The sequence below is a fragment of the Erpetoichthys calabaricus genome, chromosome 1, assembly GCF_900747795.2.
Source record: "Erpetoichthys calabaricus chromosome 1, fErpCal1.3, whole genome shotgun sequence".
Lineage (NCBI taxonomy): Eukaryota > Metazoa > Chordata > Cladistia > Polypteriformes > Polypteridae > Erpetoichthys > Erpetoichthys calabaricus.
This window is the reverse complement of record NC_041394.2, coordinates 42,452,598-42,474,646: the sequence shown is the minus strand read 5'-3', so window position 1 is coordinate 42,474,646 and position 22,049 is coordinate 42,452,598. Positions and strand designations below refer to the sequence as shown.

Below are 22,049 nucleotides of genomic sequence, written 5' to 3'. Positions count from 1 at the left end.
CATTTACGTCCAAGGTTCGATCCCCGTAAGAGGATGTAAAAGTGTGTACACCTGACAAGGGAGAAACACGTGTTGTGTACTTTGTATTATTTAGCATGTTACTGTATAACATATATATCTATACTAGCAAAATACCCGCGCTTCGCAGCGGAGAAGTAGTGTGTTAAAGAGGTTATGAAAAAAAAAGGAAACATTTTAAAAATAACGTAACATGATTGTCAATGTAATTGTGTTGTCATTGTTATAACTGTTGCTGTCTTTTATATATATATATATATATATATATATTATATATATAATATACACACACACATAAACATTTATATACATATACATATATATACATATCTACATATACACATCTACATATATATACACACATACATAAACACACACATAAGACTTACTGACTGAAACGGGCTTTCATTGACAATCATGTTACGTTATTTTTTAAAATGTTTCCTTTTTTTTTCATAACCTCTTTAACACACTACTTCTCCGCTGCGAAGCGCGGGTATTTTGCTAGTATATATATATATATATATATACATATACACACATACATGCAGTTTTAATAACACAGAAATCAATATAAACATTAACATCATTATCATATGAGAATATGAAGTAATATATAAGAAGCACATTTCATATAAATATAAATTATTAAACAGTAAAATCTTCTTCTGTAATTTGCTACCGTGGCAATTTGTGTGTCTGTCCAGGATTTTAAATGACCTGTAGCTCGCAAACCGTTTCACCTATTGACTTGAAATCTGGTACACATATAGAACGTCACGTCTACTATCCGCTTTATGGGTGATGATTGTTTTACTCTTTTTATCTTTATTTTATTTTATTGTAGAATCAACTCCTATCTGCGCACACCAGGGCGGCCGTGGGCAGATGCGTATGGTGTATTCACTCCATGTTATCGTGCATTGCGCTGTCAGTGGTATTTTGATAAAAGAATTTGAACAACATATAAGAAGCGTATAAATTATTAAACAGTAAAACATTAACATTTAAGAAGTAAAGTTACATTAAGTACTACTGCAGTGCCTTCGGGTATACCTCATTTTTTGTTTGCCCATTACATGCTTAAATGTATACATTTTTTGGTGCACCTACCCGAGAACACGCGACATATAACCGAGCGTGGGAGAAGCATGGATTTTAAACACTCGTTGAGTTGATCTGCTGGTCTCCCTCGTGGAATAACTGGTAATGTTTGACTAAAATCTACAGCGAGTAAAACGACATTACCTCCTATTTTTTTTTTTACGATCTCTGAGATCTTGCTTTTTTCGGTTCAAGGCTTCATAAGCTCTTTTATGTTGTATGGTGTACTTATCCCAAACCATCATCTTTGAATGTTGCAAGACTTTCGCCTTGTATGTAGATCGGGGTAATTACATTCATTGCATTCCTAGTCTGAATCACAATGTGATTGTATGGGTGGTTACCTGGCACTGTAGGGTTGCCACCCGTCCTTTAAAATACGGAATCGTGCCGCGTTTGAGAATGAAATTGCGCGTCCCGTTTTGAATCAATACTGGACGGGATTTATCCCGTATTTTTTTTATCATTTTTTTTTTAAAGCAGCGTCTCATGCAAATCATCCCACACGCATTTTATGAAGATGCCTCCTTTCCTACTTTTGATTGGGTAATACTTGATGTCATCGTTAGTTTGATTGGTGTTTTTAACTGTCCAGTGAGGAGGGCGTGTCTTTTAAGTACAGTCTGTAAAGTGTTGGCACTGAGATGTGGCGTCAGCGCCATAGTTGAAGCCCCTAACGTTGCGGTCAGCAAGTCGGCTAACATCCGCCATGTGCCGTCTTTCAGTTGCGAGAAGCAGATCATAGAATGGTTGAAACTGTTGCCCCTAACGTTGCGCCACGGCGTGTGGTTCGTTTATACCTCGTGTCTTCTCATTAAACTTTTATCTCGCGAATATGTTATTGCAATCCGCAGCGGGAGCGTTTCTATAAACTTAATTTAAACTTACGTTTTACACCGTGCTTTCTTTCCCTTATGAACATGCTTGTATGCTTAACTCGCTCCGTTCTCAATTGTTTAATTAATTTTTTGCTCTTAGCTGTTCGCGGCTCTTCCTCCATTTCCCCCTACTTCGTTCTTTTATCTCGCGAATATGTTATTGCAATCCTTAACGGGAGCGTTTCAATAAACTGATTGAAAATAGTTTTGCATTTACCTTTTTAGTAAAAGGCGAGCTTTTAAGCCTGAGAAATCAGCCCGTAAATGCACACGTTTAATTGCACATGTGTTAATATGTATGGTTACACAGTATTAAAAGACAGTGAACAACGTCAGTTCCCTTTGTTCCCGCGTTTGATAAAAGGTGAGCTTTTAAGCCTGAGAAATCACCCCGTAAATGCACACGTTTAATTGCACATGTGTTAATATGTATGCTTACACAGTATTAAAAGACAGTCAAAAATTAACGTCATTTACCTTCGTTCCCGCGTGTGACTCGTGCTGTAAATCTCTTCCTTGTTTTTAGTTCACGTGATTACGTAGGAGGCGTGATGACGCGATACGTGACTCCGCCTCCTCCATTACAGTGTATGGACAAAAAATATGTTCCAGTTATGACCATTACGCTTTGAATTTCGAAATGAAACCTGCCTAACTTTTGTAAGTAAGCTGTAAGGAATGAGCCTGCCAAATTTCAGCCTTCCACCTACACGGGAAGTTGGAGAATTAGTGATGAGTGAGTCAGTCAGTCAGTGAGTCAGTCAGTGAGGGCTTTGCCTTTTATTATTATAGATACTGTATATACAGTATCTCTTTGGAATCCATTAGCAAGTGTAAGTATTGTGCTTTTTGATAATCAACTGTTAAAAAGAACTCTACAATAGTAAGAAAGAAGAAAAAGAGCAGTGATACATGCTGAGTGTCAGGCACATCATGAGAGGGTCTTAACACAGAATACAGAATGTAGACGAGGCTATGAAGAGAATACAGAGAGCTATGAACCACCTTTATTTAAGGACTGGAAGTCCATGCCTTTCCTAGTCCTACTGTACATAAATTGTTGGATTAAGAAAGTGTTTTGAATATGCAAAGTTACAAAACTGAAATTCACAAGAACAAGATAGTAAATTTTCAAAATGATACATTAAGCACAATGAAAAAGTGGTGCACACAGTATAAGCAGTATTTATGGCATTAATACTCAATAGCGATTAGTAAAACAGATATTCCTCAATCCTATGCTCCTATCTTGTAGCCTTTGTTACACTGTTAATGATAACAAGCTAGACACATTTGCTTTAGGTGCACATGTTCAGATGAGCAAAAGATATGTTTACCGTAATGCCTACGCTAAATTTATAAGTGCATTTATTTAGTAATGACAGTTTTATGATTCCCACACATAAGCATGGCACAAAGGTGTGAGGCCTCCAAAAGGCAGGTCAGACTTCACAGATAAGGCTCATCCCCTGGCTGCCTGACTGCCTTCTGTGATGACTTGCTTATTGTCAACCTCTGGCTTGTATGAGGATTTATTGACAAAAATGGAAAAATATCAAAATATTCAACAATATAACAAGGCAAAAGGATATGCCTAAAGCACAATCTGCAGTCAACAAGTCCCAGTACAAAACCAGTTAATCAAAATCCAAAGACAGACAACCTTTCAAACAAAGCAAGTAAACTGAAAAAAGTACAGCACTTGCAATAGAAAACTGTCTTTCAACACAACACATTCAGATTACCCACATGCGACTTGTGTCTCCAGCATGCCTGCATTGGCTGGGAGCAGTTCCTTGGACTGACAACCTTTGCAGGGATAAGCTCTGTTCTCCACGCTGCTGGGATAAGCTCTGTGTCTCCATGACCCGATAATTGAATTAAACAGCTTTACACAATGGGTGGAAGGATTTTATATAAAGGATATGAACTAAATGTCACGTCTACTGACCGATTTAAATGAATCCTCCTAAAAGTAGATGGATGAATAAGAGTTTTATGAACCAGGCCCCAATTTGCTGGTGTGAATCCTTGCCATCAAGGTTATTTTGGAAAGTGGCTTGCATCTACTGAGATCATCTTATTTATTGATCAATAATGAATGAACTTTTTAAGGATGATCTGAGTGCATTAGGGTATAGCAATGTAAAGAAAGATTGATGCCTTTTGACAGCTCAAGACAAGAGAAGAAGCTAAGGTGTAGAGGTTTCTGCTGTGTCAGCCTTATCGCCGTGACAAAGCTGGTATATGAATTGACTTCACAAGTTTATGTGCCAATCAAAAGGTAAAAACAGCTTAAAGTATCTGAGTCTACATCCCAGTAAAATACACTTTCTAGTAAACAAAACATAAATCTGTAAAACACATTTACCCAGAAAGATGTTCCTAGTCTCAGAGAATGTCCAACAATCTTTGTCCTCACCTGCTAAGGTTATAGAATATCCACCATCATGTAAGGGCTAAAATTCATAAAGAACCTCATGGGATCAAAGGTTGTAGCTTAACTTACCTTCTTGTTGATACAGCAGGTGTAAGGCACTCCACAAGACAGTGGACCCGTCCCATTACAGGAATGATAATGGTTCACGGCCCAGTCTTTGTACTCATCTCCCCCACAACAGGAAAGCTAAAAGAACAATGAACGAGAAGTCATCAGTCATTTGCATCAGTTTTAAAATATAATCAGAGTGTTATTCCAGCAATGCAAGCTCAGCTGAGGCACATCTCACGGGCTTAGGATTTCTAAGGGAATACTAAGGAGATACTGAGTGATTTGGAAATTGTAGAGGGAGAAGTGCTGCTTAGATTGAATTGGCCTTAAGGAGGCTAGCGAGTACATACTGTATATAAACCCTTCATGGTTACTTTTAGGAAGTCACTGCGCACTGGAGAAATTGCTAAGGACTGGAAAATATAAAATATCATTACATTACATAAAAAGGGATCCAAACAACTACAGGCCAGTAAACTTATAGTGCATCACAGGAAAAGTAAAGGAAGGAATTATTAAGGGAAAGACTGATCAACAAATGGCAAGAACAGAAGTTTACTTAACATTCAGCATGGGTTCAGAAGACGGAGGTCATGTTTTACTAATATGCTGGAATTCTATGAGGAATCAATAAAAAGACATGATCAGGGTGGCATGCATGTGATATCATTTATCTTGATTTTCAGAAAGATTTAATAATGTATCATGTGAAAGGCTGGGCATCAGAAGAAATGGGAGTTCATGGTGTTGAGTGTAGATGGTTGCAGAAATAAGTAAAACATAGGAAGCAGAGGGTGATGGTGCAAGGATCCCTATCAGAATTAGTTTAAGTTAAAAATGGTGCCCCTCAGGGGTTAGTGATAGGCCTGATGCTATTTTTAATATATAGTAATCCCTCGCTATATCACGCTTCGCCTTTCGCGGCTTCACTCTATCGCGGATTTTATATGTAAGCATATTTAAATATATATCGTGGATTTTTTGCTGGTTCGCGGATTTCTGCGGACAATGGGTCTTTTAATTTCTTGTACATGCTTCCTCAGTTGGTTTGCCCAGTTGATTTCATACAAGGGACGCTATTGGCAGATGGCTGAGAAGCCACCCAGCTTACTTTTCTCTCTCTCTCTTGCGCTGACTTTCTCTGATCCTGACGTAGGGGGATTGAGCTGGGGGGCTGTTCGCACACCTAGACGATACGGACGCTCGTCTAAAAATGCTGAAAGATTATCTTCACGTTGCTACCTTCTGTGCAGCTGCTTCGTGAAGCGACATGCTGCACGGTGCTTCGTATACTTCAAAGCTCGAAGGGCACGTATTGATTTGTGCTTGTTTGTTTTTCTCTGTCTCTCTGTCTCTCTCTCTCTCTTTCTCCGCTCCTGACGGAGGGGGTGTGAGCTGCCGCCTTCAACAGCTTTGTGCCGCGGTGCTTCGCATACTTAAAAGCCAAACAGCCCTATTGATTTGTTTGCTTTTCTCTATCTCTCTGACATTATCTGCTCCTGACGCGCACTCCTTTGAAGAGGAAGATATGTTTGCATTCTTTTAATTGTGAGACGGAACTGTCATCTCTATCTTGTCATGGAGCACAGTTTAAACTTTTGAAAAAGAGACAAATGTTTGTTTGCAGTGTTTGAATAACGTTCCTGTCTCTCTACAACCTCCTGTGTTTCTGCGCAAATCTGTGACCCAAGCATGACAATATAAAAATAACCATATAAACATATGGTTTCCACTTCGTGGATTTTCTTATTTCGCGGGTGGCTCTGGAACGCAACCCCCGCGATGGAGGAGGAATTACTGTATATAAATGATTTAGATAGAAATATAAGTAACAAGCTGGATGAGTTTGCAGATGATACCAAGCCAGGTAGACTGACAGATAATCTAAAATCCACTGAATCATTACAGAGGGACATGGAGAGCATACAGGCTTGGGTCGGTTTGTGGCAGATGACATTTAATGTAAGTACAAGTAAAGTATTACATATAGGAAGTAGAAATGTTATATTTAAATACACAATGGAAGGTCTGAAAATTGAATGTACTGTAGGATTTAGGAGACAAAGTGAACTTGTCACTATCAACTTCCAGACAGTGTTCAGAAGCCATTAAGAATGCTAACAGAATATCAGGTTAGATAGCATGAAGTGTGGAGTATAAGCCCAAGGAGGTATTGCTTAAGCTTAATAATTCACTGATAATACCTTACCTGGCGTATTGTGTGCTGTTTTGGTCTCCAGGCTACAAAAAGGACATAGAAGGACTAGAAAGTACAAAAAAGAGCAACTAGGCCGATTCCAGGGCTACAGGGGATGAATTATGACGAAAGATTAAAAGAGCTGAGCCTTTTCAGTTTAAGCAAATGGAGATTAAGAGATGATACGATTGATGTGTTCAAAATTATAAAAGGAATTAGTACAGTGAATTGAGACTGTTACTTTAAAATGAGTTCAAGAAGAACACAGATACATGGAAACCTTGAGAGGATAAATTTCCCAGAAACATTAGGAAGTTGTTCCTCACACGGAGAAGCATATGGAATAAGTTACCAAGTTGTGTGGTAGACAGTAGGACTTTACAGACATTTAAAACTTTACTTGGTGTTATTTTGGAGGAACTAGGTGAATTGGCAATCTTTGCTGAACTGAATATTTCCAATCATCTAAAAAAAAAAAAAATCATAATCTTGGAAAAGTACTAAAGAGCGACACCGGGATGTTTAAGTGAGCTTTTGTGTGGTACCTAGTTGGAGACAATCCCTATAAGCTGTGATGAACATTGGCAGCAAAGCATTACCTAAATGCTAAGACATTGTGATGTACTTAAAATAAAATCAGAAAAATATTACTAGCTTTCTAAAACCTTAAAATCAAAAAATGTATAAAATCATATGCCTTGAAAATAAATCTTCATAAAAATGTACAGCAAGGCCATAACAAAAAATTATTGAAGACAAAATACAGTATATATTTATAAATATTTTTATCAAGTAATATTGGTTTACCAATTCTTAATACAGAGGCTTTAAAATATAGAATTGTGACATTCTTCCTGATAAATGACAAACTGCGGCCACATATAGTTGAAGCATTGTGCACATTTATAGGTGAAAATGAGATTGTGAATTATCTCAAGTAAAATGCCTTGAGCTCTGTCATTGTTGGAAGAAAAAAGACTTCTGTTCTATATAAGCATACAGAAATATAATAAAGAACTGAAGAGGAAGAGATTGGGAACAAAAAACAAAACAAACAAATTCTATCCTTATTTTCCATCACCTCAATAGCCATGACTGCTGTTGCTCATCTAAATGAATATTGATATACTTACTTAATTATGCCCTCCACCCCTTCCAGGGCATGGGCCACCAAAGGTAGATCTCCGGAGGTTTCTGTCCTGAGCCATTCTTTCTAGTTGACTCCAGGTGTAGCCCATCCTTGTGATGTCTGCCTCGAGGTCGCGTCGCCAGGTGTTTCTTGGACGACCTCTCTTCTGCTTTCCTTGGGGGTTCCATCTGAGAGCCTGTTTGGTGATGCTGGTTTGTGGTTTGCGTAGGGTATGCCCTATCCATCCCCATCTTCTCTTCCAGATTTCTGCTTCTACTGAATGTTAGCAGGTCCTTTCCCATAGATTAGTGTTACTGATGGTGTCTGGCCAGCGAATATGGAGGATCTTTCTGAGACAGGTGTTGATAAATGTCTGGATTCTTCGGGTGGTGTTTTTGGTTGTCCTCCAGGTTTCGGCCCCATACAACAGTACTGACTTCACATTTGTGTTGAACAGACGGATCTTGGTGGTCAAGGTCAGTTCTCTGGAAGCCCAGATGTTCTTGAGCTGGATAAAGGTGGCTCTTGCTTTGCCGATCCTTGCCTTGACGTCTGTATCTGTTCCACCCTGCTGGTCGATGATGCTGCCCAGGTAGGTGAAGGACTGTATCTCCTCCAGGGAACTTCCATTTAAGGTGACTGGATTGTTGCTGCTGGAGTTGATCTTAATAATCTTTGTCTTCTCCGTGTGTATGTTGAGTCCAACCTGTGATGATGTGGCTGCCAACACATTTGTCTTTTCTTGTATCTGCTGCTGACTGTGGGAAAGAAGTGCAAGATCGTCGGCAAACTCTAAGTCTTCCAATCGGCTCCACAAGGTCCACTGGATTCCATTCCTGTGTTCACCAGTGGATGTCTTCATGATCCAGTCGATAGCGATGAGGAAGAGGAACGGGGATAACAAGCATCCCTGTCGGACTCCCGTCTTCACTTGGAAGCTGTTGGTGAGCTGCCCTCCATGGATCACTCTGCAGGTTATTCCCTCGTATGAGCTCTTGATCAGATTGACCACCTTGGCTGGGATGCCGTAGTGCCGGAGGAGCTTGCACAGGGTCCCTCGATCCACACTGTCAAACGCCTTCTCATAGTCGACAAAGTTGATGTACAACGGTGTATTCCACTCCAAGGACTGCTTGACTATGATATATATATATATATATATAGCGTTGCAATCTGGTCTGTGCATGATCGATTCTGCCTGAAACCTGCTTGCTCATCTCGTAATTGTGGATCGATGACGTCCTTCATTTGCTCTAGGAGGATCCGGTTGAAAACCTTGCCTGGCACTGACAGGAGTGTGATGCCTGAATATTGTGTGAATATTGATAAAACTTCAAAATAAAGGTAAGCTATATGTTTCTTCTGATTGTCTCACTGGTTTTGATTTGAAAGTGTGTGAGTGGATCGACAGAGAAAAAAAAAAAAAAAGTCTGAAGAAAGCAAGAAAATGACACACCGTAGCCTGAACTGGAGCAAAATGGGCATCAATGTGTAAATCTGAGCATAATGACAACCACAGAAATCAAATGCCATGTTGTGTTGTACTTCCAAAACATATATATTAATACCTCATTGTAACAAAGTCAGCCATTTTGATCAGGTTTCTGATAGTTTTTAAAAGGTGACATTTTGAAGAAACGGATTATATAAAATTTCTACCTCCTCACTAAGGTCAAAAGACTGTACTCTTTCTTAACCTCTTCAGGTATAGGGATTTATACTGCAAACCCTTTGTATAAGAAGAAAAGAGGTAAAACAAATAAGAGAAAGCCATTCAGTCCATCAAGCTTGTTTGGTTAGTTGCAGGTATGCTGCTCCAATAACTCATTAAGATACTTTGAAAGTTCAAAAAAGTTTGTTTCAATAAACCCATTTTGACAGTCATACTCCATTTGCTTTGTTGTAAATCTGGAGACGTCTGGTTAAGCTGTTTCACTCTCCAGGTAGCTCAGTTGCATTTCACACAGAAAACTGTAGTGAGAAGTTTCTCTCGAGGTATTATTGTGAAAATACAACGGATTAGATTAGAAGATGCCAGCTACTGGCTAAATGCAGTGAGAGACAGAAAAGGGGTCAAAGCCAAAGTAATCAGAGAAACCGGGCAAACAAGATGCAAGTGCAAACAGGAGAATTAAAAGTCAATGGCACAAAGGGAGTTCAAAAACCGAAACAAAACTTAGCACTTGGCTTAAACATTTAGAAACTAACTACTCTAAAGTCTCTGTTTATATAACTGAGGGATAAAAAAAAATGGAAATGACGGCATGTTTATACCATCACTACCTGTGACATAAGGAGCTTGATGATCGCAGTCATATGACTAGTCTCCTATAAACAAAGAACAGGACAAGCAAAGACAACAAACGTTCCCAAAATATTTTAAAAAGTTTAATATGTCTCCTTAAATAGATTTTCTATTCTAAAAATACCTAAAATAATGTAAATGTACTTACAACCAGGCAACATGATAACACAAACTTTCAAGCCAACCAGGAGCAACAACACCTCATGCGCATGTCGTGGAGTTCTTTCATTGGGCAGAAACAATTTTTTTCCAGGGAAAATCATCACAAAGGGTTGACAAGAGCTGTGCCACCATATTTCCAAGAACAATATGGTTAGCTTACCAACTACAGCTCTGTGAGCAGAATGCAAATCATCTGTTGACTAGAAGAGCACATGAGAATGATGTGTTTCTTTGCGTGCTACAGAAAGGACACTTTTCATCTAGGCCACTGTACAGAAAGAGGGTAAACTCTGGTGAGGGCACACAGCCATGTGCTTCCATTCTTACAGTGAAGGTATCATCCATCCATCCAGTATCCAACCCATTATATCCTAACTACAGGGTCATGGGGGTCTGCTGGAGCCAATCACAGCCAGCACAGGGCACAAGGCAGGAAACAAACCCCAGGCAGGGTGCACACACACACACACACCAAGCACACACTAGGGACAATTTAGAATCGCCAATCCACCTAACCTGCATGTCTTTGGACTGTGGAAGGAAACCAGAGTACCCGGAGGAAACCCACGCAGACACGGGGAGAACATGCAAACTCCACGAAGGGAGGACCCGGGAAGCGAACCCGGGTCACCTTACTGCGAGGCAGCAGAGCTACTACTGCGCCACCGTGCCACCCGTGAAGGTATCAGGTGCATGTAATTTCACTGCATGATGTTGCATAGTTACTCTCTAGTAATGAACTATATGAATGTCACCTCTATTTAGTTTATCTCAAATTGTTAAGCCTGTAAAATATGTTTTAATGTTTACCTTGTAATATCTGATTCACGCTTACTACATAGTACCAATGTTAATTTGAATTCAGTGTCTACATTGTGCCAGAAGTGCAATGGCATTAGTGTGCGTCACTCTTGTAGTGTAAGATTAGGGGGTTTAATCGCCATTCGCAAAGGACATTTGGTGCTCACCAACTCTGTATGTGGTGTGATTTACAGAAATTAAGATTTTTGTTTACATGGTCAGCAACAATCCGATCATAAGAGGCTGAATCAGGTGTTACAAGGATTGGTCTGGCAAAGCCTTCAATGCAAACCTGCATGTATGTATGGATTATTTTTTTTATTCAAATTCATTAAGTGCCGCCTGAAATGTTTCCCATAATGCACAGTATTTCATGTAGTTAGATTGGTCCTGTGTCAGATCACATTTATATCTCACGCTGGCCATTTTATTTGGTACCGCACCAATACTATCATTTCCAAAGGGCCTCAGTATGGCTGTTTTGGTCCACACTAGAATACAATTTATATGTTAACATCTACCTCCTAGGGGGGGAAACTGCTCCTGAGTTTGAAAAAAAGCACTCCAGATGAGCAAGGTGTGAAAATGCCTTCAATGACATGACTCGGTATTCTGTTCTAAATTCCCAAGACGCTTTAACTGAAGAACTGCCTCATGAATTCCATCTAAACCGCAAACTCCCTCAGTTTCCATCAGTGTGCTTGAGAACATAATTTAGAATTTAACTGAAAAATCACCACATCTGCTCTTAACTTCCACTGATGCTCTTGATGCAGCAGGCGTAGAAGAATGGACTGATCCTGCCACAGGAATGATATTTAATTGCCCAGATTTTGTACTCATCTCACCCACAAAAGAAAAAGTTAAAACATCAATGCCTGATCAGGTAATACCCCTTTATCCTATTTTTGCCATGTGTTTCAAAGTGTGTTATATCTCTAAATCAACTTGCTCCGTGGATGATGGACAATCCCAAAACTTGCCTCCATAAGTTTTGTGCTGAGTACTTTTAACTTTAATGTCTGACCAAAACAAATGACACGATAAACAAGAATAAATTAAAATATGTTTGAACCTCTGAGTACGAAATTTGCTTTTTTATGTTTAGCACAGAAATACACTGAGATGAGAGATGTAAGTTTTATGGCTGACGAAGTCTTATGGACATTGTGATTAATTTTGAGAAATCTGGTCCTACTACTAATTCTTTCTAAAGATTCTGTCATCCATAACAGTTCTCCACAAGACAAGAATGTAGTGCTCTTCTCTCAAAATGCTTGACGCTCTCAGCTTCAGTAAGTGGCACCATACTTGCGCAGCCCTTCTGTACGTAGGAGAGCATGGCCCCTCTTAGTCACTTCGAAAGCAACATGTTGAAATTCTACTCAACTTCATTCTTAAAGAATCTTTCACCCTCCCTTAAATTAGTCATCCACCTTTGCCACTGAAAACTATCAGAAAACCTCTTTTTTAATGATTGGTTGAATCAAAAATGTAATTGGGGTGAAGGTCAGAATTATTGAGGTGCAATTTCAGACTGTGCAGCCACAAGACGTGCAATGAATTTCAGCCTGGCCTATAATCAATCCTGGAATTTCTCAGAGACAAGATATGTCAGGAAAAAAAAAAGAAAGTGACTTTAATGAGATAAGATTTGTTTCCGAGGCGCTTGATGGGAATTATAAACATGTCAGGAGTTAATTACAGCGCCGGATGGACAGACACTCACTCACTCTGCTCCTGTTAGAGACAAGGTTCCCCTTTAATGAGAACATGAAAAGGCAGCGCTCCCTGAATCATGATGATGATATTATTTTATTTCAATTTTTCCTAGGGTTTTAATTGAATTCAACCTATCTCCGCTCTCGTAGCCTCTCATTACTGCATCTGCTAACCCTGGCAGCCCTGAGCCTCTGCCTGGAAGCAGGAGAGAAAGCAAGCATGACAAGTTCAAACACTGCTTTTTGATGGCATACAGAAGATCAAAGTCTTCCTGGAATTAAAATAAATCACATCTACGATCAATCGCCTTTAAGTTGTAAAGTTAAAAAAGAAAAAAAAAAACAGAAAACTAGGACAGAGTAGACTTTACATATGCTATGTGTGTGTGTTTCTACTAAAATATCACATCGTCCTTCCTTCACTTTAATCTTTCTGTTGTAAGAGGCTCTCAGCACCATTCTTTGACTAGCTCTGATGCTGGTGAGCCTCCTGCAGACGCTCGGTAGACACTTCAGATTGCTGAGTACCGCTTGCACTGTTTTCATTACAACTTAAAACGTAGAGAAACACAATTCACAATGCACACATTTCAGTGGAGAAGGGGGGGGAAATTAAAGGAAGAAAATATTACTGTGTGCCAATCAAAAAGAAGTGCAATTGAGTTAAAAACATTACATCTGTCTGCCAGAGATGAGGAATATGCTATAATTTCATAGAAACCTTTTCAGAGAGCTTTCATTCACACATGCACACACACACACAATATATATATATATATTGTGGCAAGCGGCTGGGGGTGGTCCCCAGCTGGGACGCCCGGAAGAGGGACTATGCCTCCTTTGAACCACGAGAGGGCAGCCGCCCTGGATGGTATGGGGACCACAGGAACAGAGCTTGTAGGGGCCTGTGGTCTCCTCCAGGGGGTGCACAGATGCCTAGGGAGCCCTGGCCTTCAGCACTTCCACTACACCTGGAAGTACTGGGGGGAAGAAGACCAGGGACACCCGGAGTGCTTCCGGGTGCTCAGCCGGCACTTCCGCCACACCAGGGAGTACTGGCAGTCACTCATTGGGAGGCACCTAGAGCACATCCGGGTGGATATAAAAGGGGTCGCCTCCCTCCATTCAATGGCTGGAGTTGGGAGTGGAGAAAGACAGAGTCTTGGAGGAGAGGAGTGGAGGAGGACCTGAGGAAGGCTGTGTGAAGGAAGGCCTGGGGTTGTGTGTAAACTAATTGTAAATAAGAATGTATAATAAACGTGTGTTGGGTGAAGTAGTGGTGTCTGCCTATCTGTGTCCGGGCCATGCTCCACAATATATATATATATATATATATATATATATATATATATATATATATATATATATATATTTATATCTGTCTATCAACAATTGGATCTATAGATAGATAGAACTTTATTTGTCCCCAGATGGAAAGTTGGCTGTTAACAGAAGCTCTTTAAAAAATAAATACAGTATAAAAATAGATTGATAAATAATGAATATATATATTGTGGACACTAGGGGTCACTGTTGCCCCTTAAACCCAACAGATAGACATGCAGGACATAGGGTAAAAGCACCAAGAGGATACTTTTTAATTATCTTCTTCCTGCACAGTGCCTCCAAAGCACCACAGCCACAATAAACTCAATAATAAACACAATATTCTCTCTCCTCCACACCTCCTAGCAAGCCTTGTCCACCTCCTCCCGACTCAGGCTCACTTGCTGGGTCTCCAGCAGTCCTTTATATAGTCCTTGACCTGGAAGTGCTTCTGTCCTTCCGTCCACGTGACTCGTCAGCACTTCCGGGTCAGATGGAGAACTTGTAATTTCTTCAGCCCGGAAGTACTTTTGTGCTTCTGTCCTCGTGACTTTGATGTACTTCTGGGCTATGTAAATAGTAGGGAATCCCCAGTCTCCCTGCAGCATCTTCTGGTGGTACCCACGGGTCCCAGCAGGACTGTGTTGCTGAACTCCAAGTACCATAGTGTCCTGCGGGCATCCAGGGCAAGAGCTGCAGTCCAGGGAAGCTGCCATCTATCGTCCTGGGGAAGGCAGTATCCTTGATAAGCTGCCTTACCCCATCCTTCTAAAAAAATTCTAGGCTAATTTTTATTCCTTATCAAAGCATGCTACTGCTTTTACATTGAAAAACAGTTACCATAATTAAAAAAAATTTGGTGAACATGAGAAAAACAAGCAGACATACACAACCACATAGAAAACTTTGTTCTCACTTATTGAAATCTCTAAATGCAATATGAGGGGTAGGGTGGGAGTTAGGAAATCTCACTTTTAGTTGTGCCTTATAAGAGTTCAGTGCTTTAACAATTTAAGACTGAAAAAAATGGGGATACTTCAAAATATTTCATTTTGTGGTGGTCCTGCACCACAAAAGTTGAAAACCCCTGACCCAGAGATATCAGGTGACATTTGATCACATATGTGTCAATAATCAACTGTAATTATGCATTTGTTTTTTATTAAATGGCCTACTATCATACGAGGTCATGCAGTGCGACTACTGTTGACAGGAACTGAGATCTAAGATCAACCTCTACTTTGCGGCATTGGCCTGATTATTAGTGGGGCTGTGACTACATGGTGAAACATTTTGGGAGCTTTGACTTAAAGTTTGGGGAGCCCTGATCTCCTAAGCTATTCCCTGAATGACGGCTGAGAAAGATGAAACAATAGTTGCTTTTGATTTAAAATTGCCGATATACTGAATCTACACTTAGTGTCTCATGGCCTGGAACCCCTGCAGATTTTATTTTTTTTTCTCCAGCCTTCTGGAGATTTTTTTTGTTTTTTCTGTCCACCCTGGCCATCGGACCTTACTCTTATTCTATGTTAACTAATGTTGTCTTATTTTAATTTCTTATTTTATCTGTTATTTTTCTTTTCTTCATTATGTAAAGCATGAAAATGTGCTATATAAATAAATGTTGTTGTTGTTGTTGGCAAATTCAAATATGACAGAAGTACAACAACCTTGGCTTATCACTTTAGAGAAAACATGCATGATGTTGTTGTTAAAAGCTTTAATGTTAAGCAGCAAAATCTGTGGCAAACTGCAATCCATGAATGTAGAACTCAACTTATGCCCATGAATGGGGCACATTAAGTGCTGCTTTTTATTGCAAAATAGAACACATCAGACTGCAGACCTCTGAATATAACTGAGGATACAGAGCTGAGAGACGCCATTCAGTGAATTCTGACAATTCATATGCTTTACCTTCACATGAGACAACTGCACCACATTTCAAGGATTTGAGCAGCTTAGAGGCTGTACCACAGTCATATCACAGGTGTCGCAGATTGAGGCCCTTGTCGTCCTCTTGAACCCTCTGACTCGACTCCAGACACCAGGTAAAAGTCCAAATATTACTTTTATTTGAACAATACAGTGCACAAAGCACCTACACTCCACAATACTCATATAATCAATAAACAAACCACAATAATCAATCTTCCACACTCCCAGACACTTAGCCACCCTTCCTCCCAGCTCAGCTCAGCGTACTGGTTTCCCAGAGTCCTTTATATAGTCTCTGACCCGGAAGTGTTTCTCCCTTCTGTCCATGTGATCATGAACACTTCCGGGTCGGATAAAAAGCTCCTTTCTTCAACCCGGAAGCACGTCGTTGCCTCTTGTCATGTGATCATGACGCATCTCCGGGTTATAGGGCAAGTAAGAGTCCCACAGCGACTCCTGGTGGTCCCCATGGTATCCAGCAGGGCTGTGCATATAAACTACAAAGTCCATGAGGCCCTGCTGGAATTCGGGGAACGTCCACGCTGTTGGGAGAGCTCCACCTGGCGGCCTGGGGGTGAGGGCCGGAATATTTAGCCGGCCACCTACCACACAGGGGACCACTGGAGCTCGCTGAACTACCTTGTTACTATTTGAGATCAATCAGGTGACATTTTATGACTGACCACAATTAAAAAGCCTTAATTTGAACATAAGACAAATCGCAATAAGAGAACAAAATGCAAATATCCTATAGGAGATTATAGACAGGCATACACAAATATTAAATTTAAAAAAAGAAAGTATGTTTAAATTGAATAACAGGTTGAATATCGTTAATCGGAATTCTGAGTTGTGCTTTTCAAGTGGAGTTGCCTGAACTGTTCTTTTATCTTCATTGTGTAGGTTAGGCCACCATGCTGACTCATCACAAGTTGGGCCATCCACATTATTTAGATGACAATCAATTGATACCATAGAAATGTGATTTCCATTAAACTAATTCCACGGAAATGTAAAAACCAACTTGCTGCACCAGTAATGATTTAGAGGTGTCATATTAAAAGGAATTAAAACTTAAATGATCAATTTTACCCCTTTTGAAGGAAGGTTACATTTTTAAAGTTTTTTCAAAAATAAAAACATTCCAGAATCTCTTGGACTAAAAAGGACAATTAAATGTAAGAATGATGCACTGATTATGGAATTGGTTGGAATAAAAATTGTAGATACTGCGGTCCTTAATACTGAACTTGGGACCCACTGCTATAGAGAAAGCAAGATTACAACGTTGATAAAAATGAAAAACTCAGGACCACAATAAAAATGTGATCCTGTAAAGGAAAGGTGTACAATTATATAAAACACCAACTAAGGAGCTTGGATATGATACAGTAGCAAGAAAAGATAACAAGAGACCAAACAAACAAAGAAATCATTTGAAAATAGATGATGTAGCACAATAAATGTGCTGGAGTCCGTTTTTTTAAGGGTTACAAGGTGGACTTTCACCCCTGCCTTAAAACAAACAGGCCTAATGAGATACCAAATTACATGGCCATTCCTCAAGAGATGCTTAAGACAGTAAGAAGTCTACTACCAGAAGGTCTTAATAGCTTATTATCTTACTGGCCATTTTCTACCAAACTAGGCCATAACAGGTATTGGATATAAAGAAAAAAAAAAGAATAAGAGACTGATGACAGATTATATAGACAGGAGTAAAAGAAAGAATAAATGGCGGTCGTCGACACATTCAGTGCCTTTAGTCTGCCCATGGAGCTGTTATTTATGTTTTTGTGTTTCTTACAAATATCTAAGCATTAGGCCCAGCTCTCCATTCAACTCTAATTTTCTTAGCTTGAGTTTTTCTTAATACAGTATAGAGCAGACAATCTTCCAAAAAGGCACTGCAATGAAAATATTTACTGACCAGTTTAAACTTTTTCAACACCACACCTTACTGTTTTAAAGCACAGATTGGATTTTTTGCCACTGTTTTAACACAAAAAGCATAACTTCTGAATATTTCTAATTAATTTTGAATTCAGTTTCATTTGTTGTCATTCTTCTTCTGTATGCAATCAAAAGTATATGTTGCTTGTCGCACTGATTCAGAAACATCAAAAATATGTGATACAACATAATGCAGCAGACATAAATTACTAAACAAAGCAGTGACAATAAACTGCAGCAATAACAGCTAGAGTTATTATGTTTTACAGCTGCTGTTCTGCGTCTAGCAGTGCCTGAGAGGTTTTGGCCTCCACAACCTCGTATTTGTAAGGAAGTGAATGATATTCACTTTTAGGCTCCAATGTTTTTATGTTGCCCATTTGCAAAATTCCAATTTAATACATGACCATTTGATATAGAAAAGCAATAAAGACTTAAATCACTTAGGCAACAATAACAACAGAAGGACCAAAAAATGAAAAATAAAGTACTACACTTCACAAAAGTTGATTGTACAATAAGTGTGCATCTACTAAAACAACAATTCATAAAATATTTCTTATGGTAGGCTGAAGGTTGACATCAACCAAAGTGGAAAACGTCCTAAGCCCTTAGAAGTGTTAAAATAAAAACAGCAATTTAAGAACCCTGTTCACAAATTACTTTTACATTTTATGTTTAACCCATACAGTGTGCAGATGGTGTATTTTTTAAACCTGCAGAAAATGCAGAAATTACACATAGAAGAAAAATTATTTTTTATTAATTTTAAATTATGATAGATAGATAGATAGATAGATAGATAGATAGATAGATAGATAGATAGATAGATAGATATGAAAGGCACTATATGATAAAGACTGTAACCCATGAGAATTTCCTCAATACTTATGTCACAATTGGGAATATACACTTTGTGTAAATTTTTGATGACTGCCTGATAAGCATCCCACCAGTTTATACGTTTTTGGTGCTGGATGGTTGGCTTCATCATAGTCATCACTATTAGTGAAATGAAGGTGTTTCATAATGAGTGAAAAATGAGACTCACTTATAATTCTACTGAAAACGGGTGTCTGCAACAACCGGTTTGTGAACCAGTACCATCTCTGGCCTGGTACACCCACACTGCCCTGCAGTTTCAGGACACTGTAAAACACACATGTCATCTAAAGCGACAGGCTGCCAGCACTTGTCTGCAACAGGCAGATGGTTTACTGTGCCTTTCCCAACACTGGCCCGCACAGCGATTCATTTCAACAACTATTTCCTCTACCAGACTATAATCAACAAATTATAAAAAGTACAGAATATCATGATCAACAGACATCTTTAGACTGGGGTTTCCTCATAAATGGGCAACAAGGAGGTGCAGAATTGTCAGCAGGCTTTAAGGTTTTCATTTGCCAAAATGTTTTCAGTTGAAAGCTCCGCCACTCACTTATGAATATTGATGCTATCATAGATTTATCATACTGTGCAGAACATATAAAAGTAGTAATGACTTTTTGCAGTGTAATGTTGTTTTATCAACTAGATGGTAGCAAAATACTGATCTAAGAGTTGTTACTGTAAGGGGAATCATTATACGTCAAGTCTGACTCAGGCTTAACTATATTTACATAACATTTTTAGTGTGAGTCATGCTGTGGGTAACACCAAGGAGGTTAATATTGATTCAAGTAAGCATTATTTTAGTACCTCTGTGTGAATAGAAGATGGCAAGGGTTTTTGACTGAATGTTTTTTTTTTTATGTTCTCAAAGCAGATGTAGTAGATGGCCTTGCCATATCTCAACTCCAAAGCAAGTGCTGTTCTCCTGCCACCCAGTGTACCCCACACTTCTGATTTTGTCTGTGGGGGTCCTTATTTTTCCTTTATGCCAAATACCAGATGCCAAAGCTCTTGATGTGATTCCAGACAGACAATGGGAAAATGAAGGTGGCACTTAGGCTGGCAGACAGGCTGGCTCAGACTAGAATTTATTATTGTTAGATGGAAGTTATTCAGTGGATGAAATTTATATGGATATCTGTCAGTTTTTTTTTTTTCAAAGCAAGTTATAAGATTCAGATTGGATTGATAGCACTGGGCAATGCTTTTGGGTATACAGTAATCCCTCCTCAATCGCGGGGGTTGCGTTCCAGAACCCCCCGCGAAAGGTGAAAATCCGCAAAGTAGAAACCATATGTTTATATGGTTATTTTTATATTGTCCTGCTTGGGTCACAGATTTGCACAGAAACACAGGAGGTTGTAGAGAGACAGGAACTTCAAACACTGCAAACAAACATTTGTCTCTTTTTCAAAAGTTTAAACTGTGCTCCATGACAAGACAGAGATGACAGTTCCGTCTCACAATTAAAAGAATGCAAACATATCTTCCTCTTCAAAGGAGTGTGCATCAGGAGCAGAGAATGTCAGAGAGAGAGAGAAAAAAGCAAACAATCAAAAATCAATATGGCTGTTTGGCTTTTAAGTATGCGAAGCACCGCCGGACAAAGCAGCTGTAAGGAAGGCAGCAATGTGAAGGTAGTCTTTCAGCATTTTTTAGAGGAGCATCCATATCCTCTAGGCCAGTGTGCGAACAGCCCCTCCGTCAGGAGCAGAGAATGTCAGAGAGAGAGAGAAAAACAAACAATCAAAAATCAATACGTGCCATTCGAGCTTTAAGTATGCGAAGCACCGTGCGGGAAGCATGTCGCTTGACAAAGCAGCTGCATGGAAGGGAGCAAAGTGAAGATAATCTTTCAGCATTTTTAGACGAGCGTCCTTATCGTCTAGGGGTGCGAACAGCCCCCCTGCTCACACCCCCTCCATCAGGAGCAGAGAATGTCAGAGAGTGAGAGAGACGGAGAAAAACAAACAATCAAAAATCAATACGTGCCGTTCGAGCTTTTAAGTATGCGAAGCACCGTGTGGGAAGCATGTTGCTTGACAAAGCAGCTGCACTGAAGGGAGCAACGTGAAGGTAATCTTTCAGCATTTTTAGACATCCGTATCGTCTAGGGGTGCGAACAGCCCCCCTGCTCACACCCCCTCCATCAGCAGCAGAAAATGTCAGAGCAAGAGAGAGAGAGAGAGAGAAAAGCAAACAATCAAAAATCAATACGTGCTGTTTGATCTTTAAAGTATGCGAAGCACCGTGCAGGAAGCATATCGCTTGACAAAGCAGCCACATGTAAGCCCAGCAAGGATGGCAGCAATGTGAAGGTAATCTTTCAGCGTTTTTTGAGGAGCGGCCGTATCCTCTAGGGGTGCGAACAGCCCCCGTGATCACAATATATTTGAGGAGTTTTATTTAATACGTAATATGCGCTCTGGTTGGGTAGCTTCTCAGCCATCTGCCAATAGAGTCCCTTGTATGAAATCAACTGGGCAAACCAACTGAGGAAGCACGTACCAGAAATTAAAAGAATCATTGTCCGCAGAAATCCGCGAACCAGCAAAAAATCCGCAATATATATTTAAATATGCTTACATATAAAATCCATGATAGAGTAAAGCCGCGAAAGTCGAAGCGCGATACAGCGAGGGATTACTGTATCTTATGGATTTTGACTGGAGAGTCATTCAGAGTAAACACTGCAAAGAGAATCCTTACAAATTCACCCAAGTCTGACTCGGGCTTAACAGTGTTTACATAAAATTCTCTGCTTGAGTCATGCTTGGGGTTAATGCCAAGATGGTTAAACACAGTTTATTTATATTTTTTATTCTGATTTTTTTTTATGTTATTACAACGTAAAATATTTGGATTTCAATTTTTTGGTTCTAAATCTGATTAACTAATGAATCAAATCACCTGCAACTAGGTGAACTTTGCAGTGAGTCCTTTACCCAAGGTTTGTTTCATTTAAGATGTTAAACATTTGTGTTAAAGGAATAGAAATGTACTCCTTCCACCTCACAGCTGGCATGGTCTTCAGGCTCACAGCCCGACTCATAAACTGAAAGTGCCAAGTTCAAAAATTCAAAGTAGGAAGACATTTATTTAAACAAAAAAAAGTCCTTTAATAACAAA

The 22,049-nt window shown here is 39.5% G+C and overlaps 1 protein-coding gene across 1 annotated transcript in view; it reads right to left on the bottom strand.

Annotated features, from left to right (window-relative positions):
- Positions 1–22,049, bottom strand: part of zgc:110329 (uncharacterized protein LOC550500 homolog) — a 481,581-nt gene that overhangs the window by 165,598 nt on the left and 293,934 nt on the right. The window contains exon 5 of the mRNA XM_028798670.2: positions 4,510–4,626. Within this exon, the coding sequence (XP_028654503.2) occupies positions 4,510–4,626 (117 nt within the window). The remainder of the gene's footprint in view (positions 1–4,509; positions 4,627–22,049) is intronic.